Raw genomic sequence first — 21,511 nt, 5'->3', positions numbered from 1 at the left:
TCATTAAATACCATTATGATAAATTATATCATTGCTGTGCACATTTATATAAAGTCAGCGACATTTGTGTGGGTCTCGCTTTATACTGTGAATTTAAGTTTACGCGTAAAACTGGCATGTGTGCTAGCTGGATTAGCATTAGCGAATAGTGCTAGTGATTAGCTTAAGCGAGTCACAGGCTAATGCTAATGGAACGGCTAACGGCCATGACAGTTTGTATCAGTGGAGTCAGGAAGCTCTCAACTGTTTCAGTTCCCCGCCGAAAAGAGCTGTCTGACGGCCAGGGTAAAGTGGTGAAAGTATTCTAAATGTATTTTAAGACCACTAAAACATAGCCTGTAATATATAATTTCACAGACCTCTGGAGCACTGAATTTATTTAAAAATATAAACACTTAGGGACATTTATACACGCATTTAAACACAAAAACACATATTTTAGCAGGTCAGACAACCTAAATAAACACAACATCAAATGGAACAACAAAGCATAAGAAGAAATTAATACATGAATAATTTAAACTTTTGTAAAGTTTGGAAATTTTCATGTATTGTTTGACACAGTGGCAACAGCAGATAATGTGTGTGTATCTGCAATGGTCTGTCAAAGGTCAGCAGAGGGCGCTCTGAGCTCAGCTGTGTCAGGGTTCAGTTCATGGTCAACAGCCGATGCACGAAAGATGGACGTTGACTTGAAGGCAGGATATGAAGAATGTTAGTGACTATTGTTACAGAAATGTCCAGGTAAGGGCGCTGTAAAGGGGCTGTTGTTGTGGAAAAAATACAATATAACGTTAAACCACTTGGCATAAATAGTTTAAACCCTTATAAACGTCTGTGAAAACAACAAACATATGTGTGCTAGCAATTAGCATCAAGATTTTACAGGCTAATGGAAAGGGTAACGGCTATCAGTAACTACATTATATTGTTAATATGTAAATTCTTATTAAGTCATAAACATTTGTGTGGGTTTCAAGTTTTACTATGAGTTTGACTTTACGTGTAAGACTGGCATGTGTGCTAGCTAGATTAGCATTAGCTATTAGTATTAATGATTAGCATAAGATACACAGGCTAATGCTAATGGAACGGCTAACGGCTATCATTAACTACATCCTGCCTTTGCAATGTAAAGTCATACAAAGTTTTGAACATTTGTGTGGTTCTCAAATTATACTGTGATTTCCAGTGTAGGTATACAATTGGCATATGTGGTGCCAGATAGATTAGCATTAACGGGGGTCAGCCCTATGTTCCCACATTTCTAAGATTTTCCTTAAAATTAGGCCCTACGTTCCCACAGTTCCCATATTTCTAAGATTTTTCTCAAAATGAAACCCTATGTTCCCACATTTCTAGGACATTTTCAAAATTAGGTTTTGTGTTCCTACATTTCCCTTCAATTTAAGTCCTATCCTCCCACAAGGGTTAGGGTTAGGGGGATAATAGGTTGGGTGTAATTGGCTACCAAATTGGGAGAAAGGGGGATAAAATCTGATACAAATTTATGAAAAAGGAAGTGTGGGAACATAGAGCTGTGGGAACACAGGGCTGTGGAAACATAGGCACGCTCCCCATTAACGATTAGCACAAGTGACTCTCATGCTAATTGCAAGGGTAATGGCTGTTAGGGTCATTTAAATTCAGTTAAGTACGGTAATGATGAAGTAAAGTTGGCCAAGTTCAGCAGACCGTGTGATTTTATTTTAAAGTTCTTACTGTGCTCTCTTAACAGAGTTTTAGTTATTCAGAGCTGTGTAAAGTTTATAAAAAAGTTAAAATATTGCTAGTACACAGGCAGCACGTTGGCAGAGTCCAATCTGTCAATGATGTATTAATTCAGTCAGGTAGTCTGGAAAGTCAGGTTGTATTATGTTGCCCTGTTTGCCCTGTTACATGTTTATGGTGTTACGATGTGCAAACTTCATACATCCGGATTCCATTTGAAGTTAAAAGTCCTGTAGCATCTGAATGGAGGGAAGCCCTTCATTTTCTCGCAAGGCCTTTACTGTGAAGCATTTGCAGGAATGTGTTGTGAAAAATTAACTGACTTATACTGCTCCTTAAATGTAGCTTTTGCTATCTTGTGGCAGTTGTGTGTTACTATAAAATACAATTTGGCTGGTATAACAACACAAAGACACACATATGACTGAAATAGGACATTAAAGGCCTTTGCACACCAAGTTATTATTTTTCGTCCAAACGTATTGCATGGTTAAACATAAATATGACCTCTTATTGTGTCAATCATCTTTACACACTGACTCTGAAACTCTAGTCTGCTTCCTCGACAAAGCCTATCCAGCAGAATGCAATGTAGTTCACATGGTAATGGAAAACCTGGAAATGACATGCAATTACATAAGCTCATTTTGATGTAAAAAAATTTAGAGGTTATTATCAAATACATTAGGAATACAGTGATAATATAATCATGTCTGTTTTCCCTCATGCTTGAAAGTCAGTGCCAGACTGATAAACACTAAGTGCTTGTATGACTGGGCCTTATTTCATGCAGGTCGCCGTGGTGCAGAAAGAGGGAGGTACCTCAAGTGGAGAGACACAAGTGAGTAAAGGGCTCTCTCTCATATTGTGAGTTTTCACAATGAATATTTTTTATTTAATGTTTATTTGTTTAGGGACAAGTATGTGGCATACTTAAATGCCACACATCACAGCATTTATAATCTTATTGATTCCCTGTCCAAGATTTTTTTTTTTTTAGATATTTTTTGGGGGCATTTTGCCTTTAATGGACAGGGCAGCTAAGAGTGAAAGGGGGGAGAGAGAGGGGATGACATGCAGCAAAGGGCCACAGGCTGGATTCGAACCCAGGCCACTGCGGCAACAGCCTTGTACGTGGGGTGCCTGCTCTATCCACTAAGCCACTGGCGCCCCTCCTGTCCAAGATTTTAATTGCTCGATTTAATATCATCATAAGAGGTTTGGTTATTGTAAATGCTGCTTGTGACCAAGAGGTTACACAGCTAACTACAGAAAAATCAAACAGCTCGCACACTGCAGGGCTTCAATGCTCAGTCGTAATTTATTCAGGTGAGTAACGTTTCGAGCGTCAGGCTCTTCATCAGACTGACGCTCGAAACGTTACTCACCTGAATAAATTACGACTGAGCATTGGAGCCCTGCAGTGTGCGAGCTGTTTGATTTTTCTGTTGTTTGCATTTTTGGCTCACTACCTGCCCTTCTTCCGGTTTGGATGTGCGTGTGTTTTTCTTTGTTTGTGATACACAGCTAACTGAAATAAAAAAAAGTCATAGCATGCATGAAAATAGAACATTTAAAAAAAACATATCAGACTCAGTGTGCAAGGTTTATGTGCACAACGATTTTTATTGGGTGATGTATTAAAAAAAAAAAAAAAACATACAAAAAATCCAGACTAATACAGACTTGGTGTGCAAAGGCCTTAACACTTCAGATGAGGAAATCCAGAACTACAAAGATTTAAAAATAGCATGATTATAGTGTTGAATTCATTCATTTATAGCAATAGAAATGTACATTGTGCTTTGCTTATCAGTGTCATATGACAGGCACCAGGAGTTTATCCACCCTTGGATAGTGGCCATGGATCAAACATAGATATGAGAGAGGACAGGGGACCTTAGTGATGCACAGATGAGGAGAAAGGAGAGTAGGCAAGGAGAGGACGGTGTACAGGTGACGAGGGCAGGAGAGGAAAGTGAGATGAGACAAGTTCCAAAAAACTTCCAAACACAGCAAGTCTGGATGGGACGTTCAGTCCTTGGTTACACTATACATGAAAGGGTAAGTTTCAAGCTTTAAAATGTCAGTAGTGTATTCTTGTAAAAGATCATGGAAAATGACTTTTTAAACTGCATTAAATACAAATTTTCTTACACCCCTTGTAACACTGCCCCATCATCAAACTATTGCATTTCCTGCACATCCGGGCAAAAATGGGAGCCCCAGGTTTGGTGCTGTAGCTGCTTGTTACGACAGAAGCCCAGTTAAATATGTAACAGTGAACAAAAACTTTATGAAGGTGGCCTTGTAATGGTTTGCAGCAATTGAAATTTTCTTGGCCAATTTTTAGTTTGACCTGCCAATTCTGATTCTCTCTCTTTCTCCATCTCTCTATAATGGACAGCATACATGAACATGATTGTCACTTTCCTTAAATGGGAGATTTAACTGTAGGTTCATTTTAAACACTGACTATTAAATAACTTTCACATCTTCTCCAAAGCTGCACCAACGTACCTGACCTTCTCTTACTCTCACTTCAACTCCAAATAAAAAGTACAGCAGGTTACTGGACAGAGCTTTTCTGTACAAATATGATCCAGCTGAAAATGACTTGTAGTATATCCGTGTAGCATGTTTTACTTTTCAAAAAGAAAAAAGGAGCAACAGACTTTCATATGCTCAAATGAATTATTTACATATCAGAGAAGAACAATCAGAGAAAACAGTAGTCTATACTGTGGATGTAGTGATATTACAGAGAGCCTACTATTCATCATCTACTTAAAACTCTAATTATCTATTTGTTTGTAGAATTAAAAAATTATTTATGAATTAGTGTCAATATGGAATGTAAAGGTGTGTGTACAGTAGTGTCTCCTCTCCTGCCTTCCACACACTGGGTCTCATTCAGGAAATGTCAGCAAATCTCTCAGTAGATTTGCACATAAAAAACCTCGGTACTAAAACCCTACACTGGATTCATGAATGCCATGGAAAACTCAGATTTAATTGTAGGCACATGTGTATGTGCATGAGTGCCAATCAATAATAAATTGACAGCACGCTCCCACTTGTAAGCAATCAGTGTACATCCCTGCCCATAAATATGTCAGTGACGACCATATATGGAGGTGATAGTTACTATGGATAGGTGCGTCCTGTCAACCTGTGAACATGGAGCAAACAAAGAAAGAATAAAGACAAACTTGTCCAATGCTGACTCTGAAGTTATCTTAGGTGAATTGGGATTGAGAAAATTGAAAAAACACTTAGAAGCATGTTGTTTGCCTGACAGCATCATTTGAATCGAGCCCCTGCCCCTCCGTCGTCAGCTTCCCTTGTGTCACCTGCACGCAAACCAAGCACCCTGCAGAGCAGCATCACATCTCCCTCATCTGCCGTCATGGACAGCCAGCTAACTACTGTGTTTGCCCTGAGCCTCGGCATTCTCTGTCTCTGTTGTTAAATGAAACCACCATTAAAACATCTTAATGCAGGCAGTCTGATGTTGGTAATAACCCACCGTTAAATTTAACAACAAGTAATATAGTGTGGCGTAAAACCACATCGGCTTCCTCTAACTCTCTGGCAGATTTGAGTTCACCAACAAGACATACGCCGAATTGCTTTCCCACATCCACAGGTTTTTTTAAACCAATATTCAATTTGAAATAATGTTTACATCTCCTACATCAAGTCTCTGATAATTAAATTAAACAAAAATGACATGCAGTTTGGGACTGCAGTGCGTAAAGAGGGCAGAGGAGGAGATGTTATTTTATTTATTGGCAGAACTGTGTTTTCCAGTTTTGTATTAAGTCGATTTAAATTATTACTTCACGTTTTTAAGAATCTTAATCCGAAGCCTAAATCTGCTAAATACCAACTAGTCTAGCTAAATGTGTTATTTCGAATCTTTTGTCATGAACATAACAGCACAACACGAACTAAAATTGTAATTTCTAATAATGACAATCAACATTTCTGTGCGGTATCTTATTTACACAAGCACTACGAGCAGTCAGAAACAGGTGTAGACTTTGTTAGAATCTATGAAAAGATCGGAGCTAGTAGCATATTGATGAATGATGAAATACCCGTAAATTTCCTTCTGCGAACAGTTTACACACAAATTCATTCTGCTCAGGTTTAATGAATAAGACCCAGTGTGTGCACGGCTCAAGAGAGGAGAGAGGGGGTAGAAGAGACCCCGCACCTCTGGCAAAAGAGACAGTCACTGTGATTACTCTGAGCAGCATGCATGGAAATAAACTATGAACTTTTCCCCAATGAATAAGTTGCTGAATTTGTTGCTAGTCGCTTTTTAGAGATAAAGTCGCTAAGTCGATCCATTAGTGCGCCTCTAGTGAAATTGAGAATGGAGAAAAGGTTGATATTGTACATCACCTCAATTTGTCAGGGTTTAAAGGGTTTAAGCAAAAATCATATTTTTTTAATTTGATATACTCAAAAATGATTTGATTGAAGGAGGAACTTATCTTTTTTCTCCATACCCATACATATGTCATCAGTGATTACTTCTCAGGTCGTCTAACAGACTTCATGAGTAACTTACTAAACTTGGCAATGTCACACTTCGTGAGAACAAACACACTGTGGCTCTTCTTCAGCTCATTTGTGCGGTCCAGTGCCATCATGCCTCGAGTGATGGAACCCTGCAGCTCCACACGGACGGGACACTGGATTGTCTCTGTTACCACACTTTCGTCAATACACGCGGCCATTGCATAGGCGTCGTAAGAGACGAAGCCAGGTCCAAAGTACACATCTCTCTTGCTCTTCATAACATTTTTGGAGTAAGCCCAGCATTTCGATGTTATTAACTTCATAAAGTTTGAAGCAGGTGTGTCCTGATTGATCAGCTCTTCAAAGAACTCCTGCACAAAAATGAACTCAAATAAGTTTTAACTGGAAAAGACATGCAGAGTCATAGACTTCTTTGCGAGCGCACGTCTTACCCACGTCAGTGCGTTTCTGCACGAGTATTCCCAGGATGCCAGGAATGTAGGGCAGTGGAATTCCTCAAGAACAATATAGGCAGACTCTGGATCCAATGCAAAGTTGAACTCGGCACATAGTGTCACATTTCCTTTTCCTGCAAAGACGAAATCAAGTTATACAAGCTTAAAGGAGCAGTGTGTAAGATTTAGGGGGATTTAGTGGCATCTAGTGGTGAGGATTGCAGATTGCAACCAGCTGAAACTTCTCCTGGGATTAAAACCAGTAAAAGCAGTTTCTCTGCTGCTGTTTGGCTCATCACAGATGGGCCACTAATCCAACACCTGCTAAAGTGTGCCCACCTTTCATTTAGGAGGTTTTTACTGGGAGCCAAATTATCCACAGAGGTTTCTTCCTCACTAGTCTCGCCACCAGACAGTCAGAAATCTCCGCCTTCTGATAGTCTGGGGACACTCCTTTCTAACGTGTGTTTAACACACTGGCGAAAACGGCCGGCAACAAAGCAACGCCTCTTGCATTTTTGAAAAGGACACACCTACTCGGAAATGTGCGCTCCCCCTTTTCTCGTCCGCAAGGAAACAAACGCACAGAGAGCTTGAAAATGGATGCCGAGAGATTTAACTCCGTTTTATCAAATGTGTGCTCATCCGTGAAGAAAATATTTTTTCCAGCGGATGTCTTAGTTACAACATGATTGAGCTAACTGGAGTAGTTTCATGTCGTATCCGACAATGGGAGGCTTTTAACAGATGACGTCCTGATGTTAGCTTTGCTGCTGCTGTTAGCTGTCCCTGTCAGCTGCAGCCACTGATGCTTTCTAAACATCGTGATTTCCAAAAACTGAATAAATACCACACATAGCAACACAAAACTGCTTTGCTAGCTCAATCATGTTGTAACTAAGATATCCGCTGGAAAAGATATTTTCTTCACAGACCGTTTAATGAGTTATTACCCATTACAGACACCGCTAACAGCTAACAGGGCTAACAGCTAACGGTTAGCCCAGCTAAACGTGCGCACAGAAATAGTAATGTTTGTTCAATCATTGTGTTTATAGACTTTACAAACATCAGATTAGTCCAAACGGTGATACAGTGATGTGAAAAATGTGATATATATATATATATAGCTAAAAGCTCTGCTGGTTTTCTACCCGAAGTATTTGTAAACAACAAGGCGATTCCCTCTATAGTCCGGCCGGACGGATGAGTCATGGCCTTGTAAAAGATTATGTTTGTTTCTTTTAGTTGGCGAGAATGTGTCGCCGCAAACGTGACAAACACCCACTAACTTTGATGGCGTTTTCTGCGAGCACGGCTGAGCCATTTTGTACCGCTACATGTGTTTCTAGTGGGACTATGTTTATGAGCACAAGAGTTCAGCGAGTCACTGAAGGACCGCCCTGCAGATTTACTATTGGTTCTGCAACGTAGGGAGTTTTTTAAACTCTGAAATTGTATCCGCCCATCTAAACACAAAATCAGGGAGAAAGTCATCAGTCCATTCTGGGCTACTATAGTAACATGACGGTGCAACATGGCGATCTCTGTGGACGAGCATCTGCTCCCTATGTAGATATAAACAACTAATTTTCAGGTGATTATACACTAAAGAAAACATATTTATTATATTCCATTTCTGCCAATATATCCCCCTGAAACCTACACATTGGACCTTTACATGTTTCAAAATCAAACCCTATGATCATGTGCTGGTATTACCTTCCATGTTGCCTCCCATAATGTACAGGTCTTTGAGCTTTTGGGGGAAACATGGATCCAGTCTGATAGCCAGTGCCAGATTAGTGAGAGGGCCAAGGGCCACCAGGGAGACCTGTGGGGAGCACATTTTAGTGGTTGAACATCAGAGACCAGCCACACACACACTCACAGACCGACCACGGAGAGGTTTCTCACCTGCTTCTTGTTTTCATTCACCAGCCTAATCATTGCATTGACTGCATGCTCTCTCTGGATTTTCTCCGCCCAGTGCGGGTCTTTATCTTCAATCACATCCCCGAGTCCATCAGTTCCAAAGTGGTTACTAACGGGGTTACTGGCTCCAACTAGAGGACCAGCAGCACCTCGGTACACAGGGATCTGCAGGAAAACAAAAGGGAAAGATAATCCTCATGAATACTTAGGTATAAACCACACTGTTCTGTCTTATTACAAAACGTCCCAGTTTTTAGAAACCAACTGTAAAATAAAGGAACTATACGTGACATTCAGAGCATTAATACAGCAGCAAATACCTGTTTCTGTGTAAAGATATATTGGAGTGATGGTGTCCTTTTCTATCTAACTTCACCCTTTCCTGCTTTTCTATCCATCTAACGGTTTGGCTCCCACACAGACCCCCAGATGGCACTATTACTCCCACTCATAGTCTCAAGGATGTGCATCAGGGACTTTAACATTTTGTCCTAAACTGAACTACGTAAAGATATAGTGGAGTGATGGCATCCTGAGCAGATAATGAAGTTGTGCTCCCTTTGTGTGTGTGTACTCCGAGCTTCTCTGTTCTTTGTTTTGGTAGCCGGTCTGACCGTGCGTCGTCGTGGAGGTGTAGTGCTCTGTCAGCACTGTTCGCGCCATTAGCACTGTTAGCTGCTAGCCACCAGCTCAGCTACCTTCATGTTGTGAGTTGTGTGCAGGCAACTACTGAAGCATAGACATGCTCTGACTGTCTTACAGTTCCTTTAATTCCTGTTGAGAGCGATCGCCTTGTTTATTTAAAGCGGAGCTCATATTTTTTTCTGCTTCCCTCTACTGTACTTATTTTTAAAATCAGCTCAGAAATATCTCTGCTAATCTGATGTATGGAGACATGTTAACACCAACATGTGGCCCATTTGGGGACCCATACAACTACAGAAAAAAGAGCAAGACCCCACAAGGGTTGTTGTAATGTCAGCTGCAGAGATTCTCCTGTGCGTCTCCAGCTAAACGTCAACATCTGTTACAGATCAGTTAAATTAAAGAGGAGCACAGTGAATATTTCATTCCACGCGTCTTCCTGTAATGTTAATCAAATCCAAATGGGGCTTAATGAATACAGTATTTATGTACAGTACAGCACCAGCTTGTGTAAAAAGATTTGAATAGTGTCACTTTTTTGGTGTAAATAATCACATGTTCTGAGTGCACTCAGGACAAATTATAGGGTGACTGCACTGCTTGTTTTAAAAATTGAGTGCCACTCGTAAGAAAAAACAAAACACTTGTTGTGCCTTTTTATTGTTTACAGGCAACCACCCTATCACGTCCTTACACCAACCTTCCTGTGTAATCAATCTACTTTTTTTTCTCCCATTGTATTTAGTAGCTATTTCTTAAAATGTTGAGGCAGAGAGTGCTGTCTGTTGCTCTGGTTGAGGGTGAGAGGCTGTCAGCAGAGAAACAGAGATCTGTGTGGGTACATGAGACCCTAAAGAAGAGGGTGGATCATGGGGAGTACCACCAGTTGGTCCAGGAGCTTTGCCTCCATGATTGCCATTTCCAGGCATATTTAAGGATGACTTGGAGACAGTTTGACAACCTGCTGTCTGTTGTCGGGCCATATAGCTCTGGATATTCAGCAACTGCTAAGACCAGTTTCTCCTCCATTGTGCACCTACTGTAAACTTGTTGTTGTGACAACTACAAAAGGCCTGCCTCTCAAATAATCCAAATGGACAATGGGAAATAAGGTGAGGAAAAAGTGATGATGTGGGGCACTTTTCCGCACAGAGTGAAAAGTTTTTTCAACTTGAGGAGTTCAGAATGCTCCGTCAAAAATGCCTAGCACGCAGAAACGCAAGGTGCGTCGCAACGCAAAAAACCTGCACAAAAGTCTTGATTCTCATTAAAAATATTTACAAAAAGGTGCCTCCAGTTGCTAAAACGCTTTCTGTGTGATCGAGGCCTGAGACTACAGATGACAATACAACTCCGCTGCAAACATCCCTAATTATCCTACCCTCTAATCTCAGGCTAGTGAGCAAACATAGTGATGCCAGCACAAAGCAAAAAATCTCTTTCGGGAGGAAATAAGCAAAGTAAAGGCCGTTGTTTATTACCTACCCATCAGCTATTAACAGCTAACAATGGTTGGTTGTTTTAACAATGATCACTATCATCTTGTAACCTCAACCAAATAGGTTATGTACCTAAGCCTAAGTAAACCATCATTAGTGTGTTGTGGCAGATCACAGAAATCATTTCACATCAATCATCATTAGAAGAAACTGCGTGGGATAGGGACAGTGAGTTTATATTCTGTCTAAAAATATTTTCATGTGGTAATTTAAAGACAGCCTCAGAAAACTTACCCCCTTGCGCTCACAGACGGAGAGCACCCTCAGAACATTCTGACACACATGGTTGACTGTTGCGTTTCCAAACACACAGGTAATACCCACGATCTGAATGTGAGGTGCTGCCAGGGCCATCATGATGGCCTGAGCATCATCTATGCCGCAGTCAGTGTCGATGATCACCTGCTTGCTTGCCATGGTTTCCTGCAACATATACATTTCCAGAATCACAGTAAAAATACTCCATCACGTCTTTCAAAGGCTGGAAGCTACAGGCTCAGTTAACAAAGACGTTAGAAGAAGTTTGTAAGTGTTATATTTTATTCTTTCCTTACACCATGTTACCATGAACTTAATACAACTAATTTATACATAACCTCCCTTTTCATGTGGCAGTTAATCCTATAGTGTAAGGTATTTTTTTTAATAAGGTACCAGAGTAAAAACTAACATTAAAATATAGCTTGTTTGTATATTCTTTAAAAATCCCAGGGAATGATCCCCCCGGGCCCCCGTAGGAAATCCTAGAAACGCCTCTGGCTTTTAAACCCTGCATTCATGCGGTCTCCGGAATCATCGGAAAAAGTGAGTTACTGGTTGGGAAAATTCAACTGAACGCCCCCTCAACTTGGAACAATAACTCGGACATTTTGGGAAATGAGTAACTGAGTTAATGTCACATATGCAGAAACATGGCGGACTAAAGTAAATGTTCACATCATGGAAATAAACTTTTATTAATTCACACACTGCGCGCCTTTATCTGTAACTCATATTGTAACCGTTAGTTGCTGCCCATGAAGAGATCCGTTAGAAAAGTTATTTATTCGCATCAGTCAGGTAAAGTGATATCTGTAGCTGTAGGGATGTTCTGGTGCAGCAACAAGTCTGGGACAAAATCACAGTAATACAAAGATTCAACTGTTATCACCGCGTTGTTAAAAAGCTCTGGGCAATAAAATACAACACAGCTCCTTTGTAGCGTCCATGTTGTTTCCCCATTACGACTTAAAGCTCGTGAACACACCCGAGTCGGAAGAACCACTTCCCAATTATTATTACTATACATGTATGCTCCTCAGGAAACGGGACCACCCGAGGAGCGCGTGAATGCAGCATAACACTTATTTAGTCTTTTCCACCTCTGAAGTGTGCGTGCGGTTTAACAAAGTGCGTGGCTGATAATGCATACGAATTTAAAAAAAAATGCGTCTATGCCAACATGAATTATAGTGTAAGTATTATTATTTATTATTTTTAGTATTCCGCTGGTCAGTAAAATATGGGACAGACTTACCTTCAGTGAAGAAAAGTTTAAAGAGTCGCCGAAGACGCTCCTGTGATTGGTTTGAACTGTTGGATTGTACCACTGTGTACTAACACGGGGGTCAGGCCCTCCGAAAGTGACGTGTATATGTAAAGTAAATTTAATATAACTCATTGAAACACGGTCTTCAACAGGCAGTATTACTTTTGTGTTTGTCTACATTGTTGACGCGAGTGTTTTAATGTTGTAATACAGTTTTAATATTTTCGGACACCCCGGTTGGCTCTCAGAATGGTACGGTCCGGTAAACCTGCACAGGAAGAAGATACGGGTCAGGAGGACGACGTTTGGGATTTATTATCGCTCATTTCTAACATGTCCGGCGCTAATGTGCACCTGCGTGGAGTGATATGTGGTTAGTTGACGTTTAGCCGGTTTCCACCCCCGTCTGGCTCTGAGCCTTCTCACGAGGTATGATGGGAAAGAATAACGGACCAGCTGGGCGTGTTTACATCTGCTAACTACAATACCGTGCAGCACTGATAGCTGGAGCTGCGTGCTCGTCTCGGTTACAGCGGCTGCACAGGTGAAATGTTAGTTAATGTTCAGTAACCGCGCAACTTCCTACAGCCGGGTATTAAAGAGGCTCTGTTCGCAATAGGTGACTTATTAGAGGTTAAAGGTAATATTTGTGTGATGCTGTCTAATGTGGCTGTAAGTTAGAACAAGGACATTGAGGGTAAGGCTGCAAGCAACGATTGTGTTAGTTACTGATCAATCTGTGGATTATTTTCTCGATTAATCGATTAGTCGTTTAGTCTTGAAAATATTGCAAAACCCTGTTAGAATATCATAGAGCTTAAATGACTCTATCACACGTTTTGTCCAACTAATATTCCCATTAAATTTATTATAATGTAAGACCAAGGTAAGGAGCAAATCATTTATGGCATTATTATTTTAAGATAGAACATGCAGGATTTCCCTAGAAAATAATGCACAGACTCATACAGAAGTAATCCCTCACACTTACCACTTGTGACCCACTAGAATTATGTGGTGTTTTCCTGCAGAGACTCTGCCCTCTGTTTTGATTTTTGTGTTTGGGACGTTTATGGGCATGTACTCTTACAGCTCTCTGGTGCTTAATAAAAGGTAGTGACCATGTGCCAGGCTGCAAGCAGAAGGCATCCAAGAGACACAGCGCTTGAAAAACTCAAATACAGCGAGGTGAAATGCCAAATTAGATTGAATCTAGAAGACTTTCACTCTCCCTTTTTGTGGCGATTGTGTCTACAAACTGGGCAGTATACCTTTAGCATCAGAAGAGTTGCTGATTACTTTTCTGTCGATTGAATATAAAAGTAGGTCCACAATAGGTCTGTTTCAGGGTTACGACTTTGAAAACAGTAGTACAAAATGATGTATGTGATCAGATGTCCCTGCATGCACAGTGTGTGGTCTGTGTCGCTTCAGCTCCATCTTCCTTTTATATCTGTGTCTAAAAAATGCCTGTCTTTTCATCACCAGAAAAGCCAGCCATCACTTCAGCATCACAGTCAGCCTCAGCTAGCTCTGTCATCCATCATATAAGTGGCTGTTCAATGCCTAATACATCAGAAAGTCAAGGAGCAAACCTATCTGGGCCAGCAGAACCGTCGGGGCTGCAAAGGCCCACCAATGGGGAGGAGGAACACGGTCTGCTCAGCTCCCTCGCCCGGGACGCTGCCAGAGTAAGGAGGGCTTCGAGCGCCGAGCTCCACCTGCCGTGGACCTGCCCTGTCACACACTCCCGTGAGAAGTTCTACACGGTCTGCTCTGATTATGCTCTTCTCAACCAGGCTCCCTCTGTGTACCGTCCCCCAAATGCAGCCAGGGACGTTGTCACGAGCAAGCAGGATGACGGGCTGTCTCTTGTGAAGCCAAAACCTGCGTCTGATTTCGGTGCTGGCCATTCGGGAGGGGCCCATGTGGGATCAGATGGGGATTGTGACATGGTTGAAGTGTCCTCCAGCCACGCAAAACCTATTTTAGCCTGGGAGATTGATACCACAGACTTCAATGCGGTGCTCACCAGGAAAACAAGAACAAGTAAGAAACATGTTATTAGAGAAGCCTGTGACAGTTTCAACCCTTGTTTATCCAACACTGACTGATGCTGTGTTTCAGGCAATGTGAAGAAATGCAGCACCAAGAAGATGAAGTCATCAGACAGACCCAGCCGAAATCTGCAAGACGTCTCTCCTCATGCCTCGCTGGAGGAGATCAAACAGAGGAAAGTGCTGGACCTCAGAAGATGGTAATGTTATATTTAGAGCCTCAAGAGTTTAAAAGAGAAACCCATTGAAGTGAGCTTCACATCAGGCTGCAGGAGTGCTGTTAGCTCCAGAACATTTTCAATCATAGCTTTTTACAGTCAGTGACAATTATGAACTCTACTATGAGTTTAGTTTTAGGTGTCTTTTATTTGTATATTTTTTCAGCATGAATTAAGATTGCATTACTATAAAAAGAAAGGCACCTCTTTACTGCATGGTTATGTCACTGTGTAACAGTATATGTCAGAGATGAATCAGAAATGTTGCAAAATGCTTCAGTAGGCTTATTTCCTGTTTGCACACAGTAATTTAAAGTGAACAAAATCAATTAATGTAAATCAAATAACACAATATAGAACTACATGTATTCGCTATACATATATGTTTAGGATAGATACAGATATAGAAATATAGAAAACAGTGGTTGTCAACCCTGTGTTCTGCATCATTACATGCAACATTAGATCTAACTAGTGATGAGAAGATTTTACTGTGTTGAAAGAAGTAGGCCTTCACAGGTTTTCAGCATCAGTGCAACTGTTTTATTATTATTTCATAAACATGAAATCTGCTAAGCCTGCCTGTGCGGCACTGATGTTATTATAACAGGATATTTACTCTCTGTAACTGACGTGCTGCTCAGTTGGGAAGCAGTGGCACTCATACGTAGTGTCAAATACGTGGTGTTCTTAGAATTTAAGCTCATGTTGCGTAGAAAGATGTTTCAGTATATTGCTCGTGTTTCCATTCTTACTAGAAGAAGCAGCACTGTTGTCATCTTTCTTTGTGAAATGAAGCTTAGGACCGTTTAATTCCTCTCCGCCATGAATCCTCCATGTTCCAAGTTTCCATCAGTGCAAATACTTGAGTTTTACCTCATTGTTTTGCTTTGCAGCTGTCAGAAAAACATGGGGGAATTGATAAGCTTTGAGGTGTACAACTCAGATGGATGGGATTTGGAACCAGTTGTCGAATGCCATCCCTACACGTAATTTCCTCTCTTGGATCTCTTTGTGTGCCTGATCCGTCCCTGGCAGTCTTCTGCAGAACTGTCCAGACATCCAGCATTTACTGAGTCCAACAGGGACATCAGATCATTTGGCTGGTGGTCATAAACATTCCAGCTCCATATGGAGCAGAATTCCTGTGTTGGGTTGAGGAATGGAAAGTAACGAGGCAGGAAAAGTGACTGCGTCCTGAGACGAGCTGTAAACCACTCTGTCACTGGAAGAGAGTCTTGAAGCGTCACATATCCTGTACAACTACTACAATTTTTGTTTTTTTTTAGATGTAGAAATAACGGAGTGTAGCATATTGTCTTCTAATTCACAACAGCACGCAGGGCTCAAAATACTTGGCTCTGCTTTAAAATTACATGCAAATTTTGACATCTTTTCATTCCACCACAGCTGCAACCAAAAGAAATCGACCAACATCGACCACTACGACATTTATTTTGCACAACAGTTCAAATATGAGGAAATTGTCAGTGCGTCATGATGTAATCTGAGTTGACTTACCCCAAAAATCTGTACAGTAAAATAGCTTAAAATTTTACTTGATTATAATCAGGGTCATTCTGAGCAAGATTACACTGACACTTTCCTCAGAAGGAAAACACATATTCATTTAATTTAGGAGAGTTTAAAAATTAGTATATTTTCAATGTCACACATATCATTTGAGCTGAGTTGAGTTTCCCTGTACAGTAATGTGCAGTGAAATGACCTCTGGGAACTAACAGGAACGTTATTTACAATGTTCAGCAAATCTAATATGGAAACTAAACTAAATTATTAGTAATGCACGTTTTGCAAGCATCCTTTTTGGCCGCTCCAAGTACCGGTGTTGTATCAAAATGTGTTCGCCCACTGAATAGCGTTTCCCCCCTGTTAACGTGTAGCGCCCCCCTTGTTGGTTAGGGTTAGGGCTAAGGGTTTGGGTCAGGTTGAAGTGGAGGGGAAACACATATCGACAGAGGAACAGTCTGCGACGTAACACTGGAACCATAGCAGCAGTAATAGACGTGTGTCAAAAGCTGCTGCTCTGTTTTGTTTGTCAGTGTCCTCTTTTTGCATCGCAACATTATCTATTATAAATTAATTTTCATTACGGAAGAAAATGGACGTGTGGCATGAAAGCATGTGGAGTGTGTCAGTCTGTAAGTGTCAGGGTCAGTGTGTGAGAGTGGGCAGCCCTGCACAACACATTGTCTGTACAAAGGTCCGTGCATTGGTACATGTAGAGCTAAGAATTACGTGTGTAGCTCAAATTTTACCTGCACTACAGTAAATGTGCAGGTGATATTTTGAGCCCTGGCATCTGAACATTTACAACGTTTAAATGCACAGAAATTTGGTTGAGTGTGAGTTAGAAAAGTGTCACTGAATGTATTTTATAAGCAATGAAAAGTCAGTAGTCCACACTGACGTCTGTTGTGCTGACTGTGAGAGAGGTTTTACAAAGTGAACTCAGCACTGAAAAATGTGTTACAGTTATAATGTAATGTATTCTGTTACATTTAAATGTCCTGGGGATCCTTTGTGCTTCAGGTATTGCATCAGTCGGCCACAGTACAAGACTTCATGTGGAATCTCTTCTCTGGTTTCCTGCTGGAACTTCTTGTACAGCACTCTGGGCGCCGGGAGGTGAGCATCACATAATGTCCTCTGTCAGACGCTATGTAAAAATGCAGCTCCTCTGACACTTAGTGTGTATTTATTTGCATTGCCAGTCTGCCGCCCATCTCTCAGGAGGAGGCTCTGCATATTCTGGGTTTTCAGCCGCCTTTTGAAGAAATCAAGTTCGGTCCTTTCACTGGCAACGCCACCTTAATGCGGTAAACAAAACTGCTTGTTTGTTTCTATAAAATAAACACTACATTTATATGTATGTATTTATGTATGCAGCTCAGTTATCAGTACATTGTTCTTACAGGTGGTTCAGACAAATCAATGACAATTTCCGAGTGCGAGGTTGCTCCTACATTCTGTACAAGCCGCACGGGAAACACAAGACAGCAGGAGAGACAGGTGAGTCCCCCAGCTGTCAAACTCAACTGCATGTCTGCTAATACAGACACAAAACAAAAGTGATCACTGCTCACGTCTTTTTAGCTGAAGGAGCGTTGATGAAGCTGACACAAGGACTGAAGGATGAGTCTATGGCCTACATTTACCACTGCCAGAACCACTACTTCTGCCCAGTGGGCTTTGAAGCTACGCCACTCAAAGCAGCAAAGGCTTATAGGTAGGTCCCATCGCTGCACTGTAAGTTCAGTATTTATATTACTGGCTGTTTTGCTGATATGTATATTTTTTGATGAGTAGTTCACAGGGTTCCTACACAGTGTGGAAATGATGGAATTGGATTTTTGTAATTTCCAGGTCTGGATTAGAAACGAGTATAAATGAACCAATTTAAAAAATTGGTGTTTCTTTTGTCTCTCAGACACAAAACATGGGAAAGTAGAGTCCAAGTTAGCCTTTAAAGGAAAATAATATGAGTATAATAAGTAGCACAGGTAAGTTTACTTCCTCTTTAGGCAGAGATGTTTGACAGTGGAACCAACTTTGTGTGTAGGAGTGTGGACTGTACGGCTACAGTGGGTAAATGCAAGTTTTCCAAGGGCTGGATATTTATACTCACATGTCAGATACGGCCTGAAAAGAGTTTAGAAACTGATCAGTGGTGTCCTTTCTTTGCAAAGGGGCCCTTTACCCACCAATGAAATGGAGTACTGGATCCTCATTGGCGAGCCCAGCAGGAAACACCCAGCTATCCACTGTAAAAAGTAAGCGCTGTCTCCATTCAGTTTCCTTATTTGATCGTGTCCTGTATTTCAGCTGCTGAACATGAAGCGTCTCTTTTCAGGTGGCTCGACATTGTGACGGACCTCAACACACAAAATCCAGAATACCTGGACATCCGTCACACAGAGAGGGGGATTCAGCGCCGCAAAACCAAAAAGGTTCCCCTTCCTCACACCTGTTATTTTAAGCATTGCTGATTGTGTTAACATGTCAGGGTCAGAGGCTAACTGAGAGAACGCTCCCTTGGCTGACAGGTGGGTGGCAACCTGCACTGCATCATGGCCTTCCAGAGGGTGAACTGGCAGAAGCTCGGCCCCTGGGCTCTTAACTTGGAGAATCTGCGCCACGACTTCCACCAACACGGCACAGAGCGGCCCCAGGGGAGCGCCGCGGAGGAGGCGGAGGAGAGGACGTCATCCAAGCGCCTGGCCAACCTGGGACGCTCACACAGTATGGGAAGTCAGAAGGACACCAGCTGGAAACGTCTGTCCAACACCACAGAGTACAGACAGAGGAGCTCCCCTGACAGCGACCTTGAAGAAGACATCACAGACTGAAAAGGTTCACGGGACATACGGGGGGAGGGGGTTAAGTAACAGATATTACAGTACAGTAGCTCTGAGATACATTTGAGAGGATAGCTCTGCTGTTATTCTGTATTTTACTGCCAACAAATCTCATGCTAAAACTAAAACCAACAACGAGTTAGTCTGTTTCTCAGTGCTCTCTGAGATCCTTGGCCTGTCTCTGGCTCTCAGCCCAGAGCCCATTTACTGTTGCTGGGGACGTGAATTGCAAAGCTTTAAATAGCTGATATACAGTAGTTTCATTGTTAAACTTAAACTGTTTTTTTTTTCTATTTGGGGGAAACAATCACATTAACACAACACTGACAAGTCATCGCCTTTAAAGGGATACTTTAGATTTTTTAAAGTGTGGTTTTATGAAGTAATATATGCTATATTTAGAATATTTTCACTGCTTTACCTGGCTACCGCTGCCTCAATCAAGTAGTGTGTTTGTTATTATGTGACTTTGGTAAATCCCAACTAACCCTTTAAAACACTAAAGTCACACAGTAACACGATGTGGCAGCCTGACAGCTGAAGCCCATCATAAAACCCCTTAAAGCAAAGGGGAGTTTTTGATTTGGGTGACTTGGGTACTGTCTGTAGGTTCATCACTATGAGAGACCCTTTTCACATTTTCATTGTCACTTAATACATTTTGATTATAAAAACGTTAATTATAGCAGCTCTAAATAAGCAGAATAGATTTAAACAGAAGAGAATAGCGCATTTGTCGGAGACTATTTCTAGCGGGGGATTAATTCACATTAGCTGCATCAGCGAGGAGTCATGGCAGCAGGACGGCGTATATGCGATTGGTTCAACAGTGAACCCCTTTACACCTTGGGTTAAAATGTGTCCTTTTTCCAGACTGTATCTCGATATATAGATATGATTGAACCTGATTATATTTACAGCTGCATTAATAAGTGTCCCCAGTGTCCTCATTTATATCTGATCACTCTGTCCAGCTCAAAGAACCAAACAGGCCCCGCCCTTGCCTGTCAACAACTGCTATGATAAGAATACAAAAAGAAGTACGTAGGATGCACAGTATTTATTATATGATGCATTTTTAAAGACACTATTGGCATAAAAAAAATGAAACAAACATTTAAAGAGTTACCTGACTGTAAAGACAGCAATCGACAGGACGAATATGCTTCATCGAGGGAGATGAGGGAACATCAGATGAGACGGAGACCACCGTGTGCCCTGTAGCTTCAGCGTCACGTGACGGAGAGCCACTGCTGCCTTGCTGTTTTGAAAAAACTTGCGCGTGATTACGTATTTTTGGCCACATAGTTGGATGCAGATCGAAAAAGCAGTTGCATTTACACTTGAGTTCATTGTGGGCACCATGATTTCCTGACACTGGTCAGTGATGTGTTTTTAGTAGATTTTGAAACAGTGGTGCTTTGTGGGACAGAGGAACATCATGCTTTGAAGACACAGACACTTGGTAACAGGATCAGTTCAGTGATGGTTTTGGTCTCTTTGTGGGATTTGTTGACAGTATAAAAATATAGTTTATCACCAGACTTGTACTTGACAGTTTTTTAAGACTATCAGATGTGGATTCAACTCAGCTGTCATTTTTGGGGCCATATTGTAGTCGTGAGTGCTTTCAATCAAATAATCTTTCAGAGTCAGGGTCGGTGAGGTTCTGCCTACTGGTCCTCTTTGTCTTCATGATTTTTGACATGTTTCCTGACTTTTCTGTCTCTGCCAGCGTCTACCAACGATACACCAACTGCTTTAAATCAAAAACAACGGCAGCTACTCCACAAGTCAGCCACATCAAACTACCATTGAGCAGTGTGTTAGTTAATAGACTATTATTGTTTGTTTTCCACACAACGTATTAAGAGAAAACTTCACCTGCAAAGTGATCATTTGTATAATAATTACTCTTAAAAACTTAATTTGAATGAAGAATCCACGTGAAATGGAGGCTTGAAAAAAACAGTTTACTATTGAAATTCAAGGCAACATGGGGTGAGTACTGAATATACAAACAGATATTTTGCAGGTGAAGTATTCCTTTATTGTACAAAATATAGAGGCGTGCAGATAGTCGCCGTCTGAGCTGCTAATGCATCTGTATGTTCTGTAATAAAGGTGGAAAGTCTCAAAAATCATGATGACGTATAACAAACATATAAAAAAAATACAGCACATCAAACTACAGCCTCAAAAATTGACTTCTAGTTGTATTGAGCGGTATAAACTTAATGGCCACTGCACTGTAAGGTGTTTCTGTTATTTTGTCCACCCCTGTGTCGTACTAATAGATGGAGATTAGATGTTCTCACAGGTGTTCACACCACAGGATTATTTTATATTTCACCCGACTGCTAATCACATGCACATTCCTCTGAATCTGATTTTGTTGCTATCACTTCATGTTAAACTCACTGCAGTGGTTCTGTAAGAGTGCACATTATATTCCACTAGTGCTGTTAGAGAACACGACGTCCACACATCCGCTGTAAATTCTGTTCAAACATGACACACTTCCCCAAGTC

The 21,511-nt window shown here is 41.2% G+C and overlaps 2 protein-coding genes across 5 annotated transcripts; one reads left to right on the top strand and one right to left on the bottom strand.

Annotated features, from left to right (window-relative positions):
* Nucleotides 1-270: 270 nt before the first annotated feature.
* Nucleotides 271-21,511, top strand: LOC125895694 (basic immunoglobulin-like variable motif-containing protein). Of its 4 annotated transcripts, XM_049587751.1 has the most exons (11): nucleotides 271-744; nucleotides 2,525-2,572; nucleotides 13,815-14,375; nucleotides 14,454-14,583; nucleotides 17,155-17,250; nucleotides 17,337-17,441; nucleotides 17,540-17,634; nucleotides 17,719-17,851; nucleotides 18,312-18,395; nucleotides 18,476-18,572; nucleotides 18,669-21,511. In XM_049587751.1, the coding sequence occupies exons 3-11, from the start codon at nucleotides 13,889-13,891 to the stop codon at nucleotides 18,969-18,971; spliced, it is 1,530 nt and encodes a 509-aa protein (XP_049443708.1). In that variant the 5' UTR covers nucleotides 271-744; nucleotides 2,525-2,572; nucleotides 13,815-13,888; the 3' UTR covers nucleotides 18,972-21,511. The 4 variants fall into 4 exon arrangements, with proteins under 4 accessions (XP_049443708.1, XP_049443709.1, XP_049443707.1 ...); XM_049587752.1 differs by lacking the exon at nucleotides 271-744 and having other exon boundaries at nucleotides 2,504-2,572; XM_049587750.1 differs by lacking the exons at nucleotides 271-744; nucleotides 2,525-2,572 and adding an exon at nucleotides 12,595-12,755.
* On the bottom strand, nucleotides 3,318-12,370 carry si:ch211-201h21.5 (uncharacterized protein LOC555526 homolog). The gene is made up of 6 exons (XM_049587761.1): nucleotides 12,315-12,370; nucleotides 11,033-11,221; nucleotides 8,637-8,819; nucleotides 8,442-8,553; nucleotides 6,717-6,853; nucleotides 3,318-6,635 (listed from the first exon to the last, which is right to left on the bottom strand). Exons 2-6 carry the CDS (start codon nucleotides 11,213-11,215, stop codon nucleotides 6,273-6,275), a joined length of 978 nt encoding a protein of 325 aa, XP_049443718.1. The 5' UTR covers nucleotides 11,216-11,221; nucleotides 12,315-12,370; the 3' UTR covers nucleotides 3,318-6,272.

Source organism: Epinephelus fuscoguttatus, linkage group LG10, assembly GCF_011397635.1.
Source record: "Epinephelus fuscoguttatus linkage group LG10, E.fuscoguttatus.final_Chr_v1".
NCBI lineage: Eukaryota > Metazoa > Chordata > Actinopteri > Perciformes > Serranidae > Epinephelus > Epinephelus fuscoguttatus.
This window is presented reverse-complemented; position numbering and strand designations above follow the sequence as displayed.

What these genes read in the sequence shown, in the direction of transcription:
- LOC125895694 (XM_049587751.1), top strand. Translation starts at nt 13,889, where the DNA reads ATGCCTAATACATCAGAAAGTCAAGGAGCAAACCTATCTGGGCCAGCA. An exon ending in CACCAGGAAAACAAGAACAA is followed by an intron (nt 14,376 to 14,453) that starts GTAAGAAACATG and finishes GCTGTGTTTCAG; the next exon opens with GCAATGTGAAGAAATGCAGC. An exon ending in AGCACTCTGGGCGCCGGGAG is followed by an intron (nt 17,251 to 17,336) that starts GTGAGCATCACA and finishes TTGCATTGCCAG; the next exon opens with TCTGCCGCCCATCTCTCAGG.
- si:ch211-201h21.5 (XM_049587761.1), bottom strand. Translation starts at nt 11,215, where the DNA reads ATGGCAAGCAAGCAGGTGATCATCGACACTGACTGCGGCATAGATGAT. An exon ending in CCGTCTGTGAGCGCAAGGGG is followed by an intron (nt 8,820 to 11,032) that starts GTAAGTTTTCTG and finishes GTTTTCCTGCAG; the next exon opens with ATCCCTGTGTACCGAGGTGC. An exon ending in TGAATGAAAACAAGAAGCAG is followed by an intron (nt 8,554 to 8,636) that starts GTGAGAAACCTC and finishes TGCTCCCCACAG; the next exon opens with GTCTCCCTGGTGGCCCTTGG.